Raw genomic sequence first — 3,948 nt, 5'->3', positions numbered from 1 at the left:
TGGAATTATGTGAGTTTACACCTGGGAGAATAGTATCTCAGCATTCCACCTTTTTAGTGGAGCTTTCCTTTTATTCCACATTATTGCTTCTTTTGTTCCATTATGACCTTTGCCACCTAAGTGGACGGAGGTTATGTTTTCACCCCTGTCTGGCTGTTTTCTGTGAGCAGGATATCTCAAAAAGGTATAGACGGATTCGGACGAAACTTGGTGGACAGGCTGGGTGTGTGAGAAGGACTAGTTGATTCAATTTTGGTGACGATCTGGATCTGGATATGAAAGTTTTTGTTATTCTTCACCAATGAGAGAGAGAGAGGACCAAAACGATATATAGCACGATATGTCAAAAAGTGGTGGGTTATGATAAAAGGTGGTGGATGAGTTGGGTAGGTGACAAGAACAAGCCAATTAGATGTTGGTTCAGGTACCGACCAGGCTTATCAGTTGGAGACGAAAAAAAATTGTTCAGCTGCAAGTGTTTCTTGCAAGGAGGTATGCGCTCGACTGAGTGCCATTCTAGTTTTCTTCCTGTTTTCACTCTCTCCATTAAAAATAACTTGTGCCGAGGGACTTGATATGGGCCAAACTGGGCAGTGCGATGATGCGGGACTGGTAAGGGAAAGTCTCAAATAGACAGGAATGTCAGAATTGAAATTCCATGCATTCCACCACACAACCAGCAACCAGCAGTATCTTGTGATGTTTCTATTCATTCGTGCCTGTTACCTAACTTGCTACAAGTTTCGAGTTATTCGCAATTCAAAACCTATGTATTATAATCACAGCAGCAGCATGCTGTCATTTAATTATTTTTTTTCTCTTTTCTTGTTTTTCAACTGCTTTAAAAAAAAAAAATTCAACCTCTAGTTCAACTGCTTATTATTATTTTTTAAATAGTATCTAAGACCTGTAGTGAAGCTGCCACACACAGACGGACACACACAGACGGACACACACAGACGGGCACACACAGATGGGCACACACACACACGCACAAACACACAGACGGACGGACGGACACACAGACGGACGGATACACAGACGGACACACACGGACGGACGGACGGACGGACACACACACACACACACACACGCACAAACACACGGACGGACACAGACGGGCACACACAGACGGACACACACAGACGGACACACACAGACGGGCACACACAGACGGACACACACAGACGGACACACACAGACGGGCACACACAGATGGGCACACACACACACACACACACGCACAAACACACGGACGGACAGAGACGGACGGACGGACACACAGATGGACGGATACACAGACGCACACAGATGCACACGCACAAACAAACACACGGACGGACACACAAACACACGCACAAACAAACACACGGACGGACACACCGACGGATGGACACACAGACGAATACACGGGACTGTTAGACGAAACAAATATAGCCAGTGAGGTTGGTGGAAGTAAAAATGAAATGTTTGTGAAGAGGAGGCGAGCTATCATCGGCATGTTGGCCCAATTACAAATTCCTGCACCGACTACCACTGGGGACCACCCAGTGTAATCGTTGCCGTGAGGCTGCATTGGCAGTACCGACCTTACCTTCAGGCAGAGCACCAGAATCGTATTAGATTAGATTGCATTATGCAGACTACCTGAGTAAATATTGAAATCATTTTTCTGAGTTACGTAGAGCAGGATTTCTTGAAGAAGCTATTTCCCATTACTGGTGCTTGCTGAACTTTGCATCTACTTTTGGTAAGAGGTTCATCATTAGATCCAATCCTCCCCCCACTTATTCCTGCTCTACTGAGAGGAAGTGACTCGGTACCAAAATCTAGCTCTAAATCCCACGCGTTGACTGTGTAATAAATTGAGTTGGTTCACACTTACTTGAATCGATGAGACTAATCCTCCTCTTGTTTTGTTAAATTCAGCCAACTTTTGTACCTGAAAAGTTGAGGTTTCCTGAAATCTAACGTTTACGGTCTTTTTTTTTCACTTCCTTGCATCTGCAGGGGCCAGGTGGTTAAAGCACGTGACCACATGCGTCATCCGGAATGTTTTGTGTGTGGTGACTGTGGGATGAACCTCAAGCAAAAAGGCTTCTTTTTCGTCGAAGACCAGCTCTTCTGCGAGATGCACGCACGAGCACGTTCACAACCACCACCTGGATATGAGCTCATCACAACCCCAGCCAAGTAAACCACATGACCCATGTCCTTTCCTGGACTTTATCTTGATGGTGCATAGGCTGTGAGAATGAATTCTGCGCTTGTAGTTACATTTTTCTTCTTCCTTGCATTGCTGCCATTCACCTCCATTGGAAACGGTGCCAATTTACTTGTAATTAAATAGTTTGCAATTTTGGATTTCGACATCCCTCATTAGCATGACTGCGGTTTATCGTCAATATAACTGACTTTTTGTTGAATGTAACTTCATTAACTGTCAACTTTGCATCCAAAAAAAATAGTAGAGGGAGGGAGAGGGGAAAGAACATTTGCCGAATCAACATGGCCCAGCTAGTGTAGCAACGGTTGGTCCAATGCTGACCCCACAGTGGACGTTGGGTCAACTCCTGTTTAATCGTCGGTCGGTCAATGTACGTCATTAATAGACTAACACCTGGCATTGGCCGAACGTTCTCTTTCCGTCTAAAAGGCAATATTTGTGTCGGGGTGCCCGTAGCTGAAGGACGTGTAAGCACAATTTAATTTCTTTTTAACATTACATGATATAAATATTTAATTTTGTAACAGTCACGTGTCTTCAAAGACAGTCACACAAACTGGCGGGTATGGAAGGAAAGGATCTCCACATCCGCCGAGTTCATTGGGTGCAAATCGCCCTTTCAAAACACACGACCACAGCAAATCTGCTGACTAGATTGGCCGAGCAAACCTGGCAGTGATCCACATTTACTAGATTAGCCGAGCGAACCTGGCAGTGATCCACATTTACAAGATTGGCCGAGCGAACCTGGCAGTGATCCACATTTACAAGATTGGCCGAGCGAACCTGGCAGTGATCCACATTTACAAGATTGGCCGAGCAAACCTGGCAGTGATCCACATTTACAAGATTAGCCAAGCGAACCTGGCAGTGATCCACATTTACAAGATTGGCCGAGCTACCCTGGCAGTGATCCACATTTACAAGATTAGCCAAGCGAACCTGGCAGTGATCCACATTTACTAGATTGGACGAGCAAACCTGGCAGTGATCCACATTTACAAGATTGGCCGAGCGAACCTGGCAGTGATCCACATTTACAAGATTGGCCGAGCGAACCTGGCAGTGATACACATTTACAAGATTAGCCGAGCGAACCTGGCAGTGATCCACATTTACAAGATTGGCCGAGCTACCCTGGCAGTGATCCACATTTACAAGATTAGCCGAACGAACCTGGCAGTGATCCACATTTACAAGATTGGCCGAGCGAACCTGGCAGTGATCCACATTTACAAGATTGGCCGAGCGAACCTGGCAGTGATCCACATTTACAAGATTGGCCGAGCGAACCTGGCAGTGATCCACATTTACAAGATTGGCCGAGCTACCCTGGCAGTGATCCACATTTACAAGATTAGCCAAGCGAACCTGGCAGTGATCCACATTTACAAGATTAGCCGAGCGAACCTGGCAGTGATCCACATTTACAAGATTGGCCGAGCGAACCTGGCAGTGATCCACATTTACAAGATTGGCCGAGCGAACCTGGCAGTGATCCACATTTGTTGCGCTTTAGTGCGAACCCAATTGGCCTGTCTGACAGATTTGCAAGCCAATTTTGCTCAGCACAATGGAGCCCTCTCCCGACGACCACATGGTTTCATGAAAACGGGAATATTTATTAACATGGAGAATAGGGGAAGAAAGAAGAACACTGACGCACAGCAGCGATCACAATCTGCAACAAATTAAGAATGAATAACCCCAACGCACCATCG

The 3,948-nt window shown here is 45.9% G+C and overlaps 1 protein-coding gene across 3 annotated transcripts in view; it reads left to right on the top strand.

Moving 5' to 3' along the window:
* Positions 1-2,364, top strand: part of LOC137432948 (PDZ and LIM domain protein 3) — a 41,284-nt gene extending 38,920 nt beyond the window's left edge. For all 3 annotated transcript variants that reach the window (XM_068125287.2, XM_068125285.2, XM_068125286.2), the window contains 2 exons: positions 1-9; positions 2,011-2,364. The exon at positions 1-9 is cut by the window's left edge and continues 109 nt beyond it. In XM_068125287.2, coding sequence (XP_067981388.1) covers positions 1-9; positions 2,011-2,197 — 196 coding nt within the window. In that variant the 3' untranslated portion in view covers positions 2,198-2,364. The remainder of the gene's footprint in view (positions 10-2,010) is intronic.
* The last annotated feature ends 1,584 nt before the right edge of the window (positions 2,365-3,948 follow it).

The sequence above is a fragment of the Myxine glutinosa genome, chromosome 8 (genome assembly GCF_964187855.1).
Source record: "Myxine glutinosa chromosome 8, kmMyxGlut1.1, whole genome shotgun sequence".
NCBI lineage: Eukaryota > Metazoa > Chordata > Myxini > Myxiniformes > Myxinidae > Myxine > Myxine glutinosa.
Note: the sequence above shows the minus strand (reverse complement) of the source record. Positions and strands in the feature narration are given on the sequence as shown.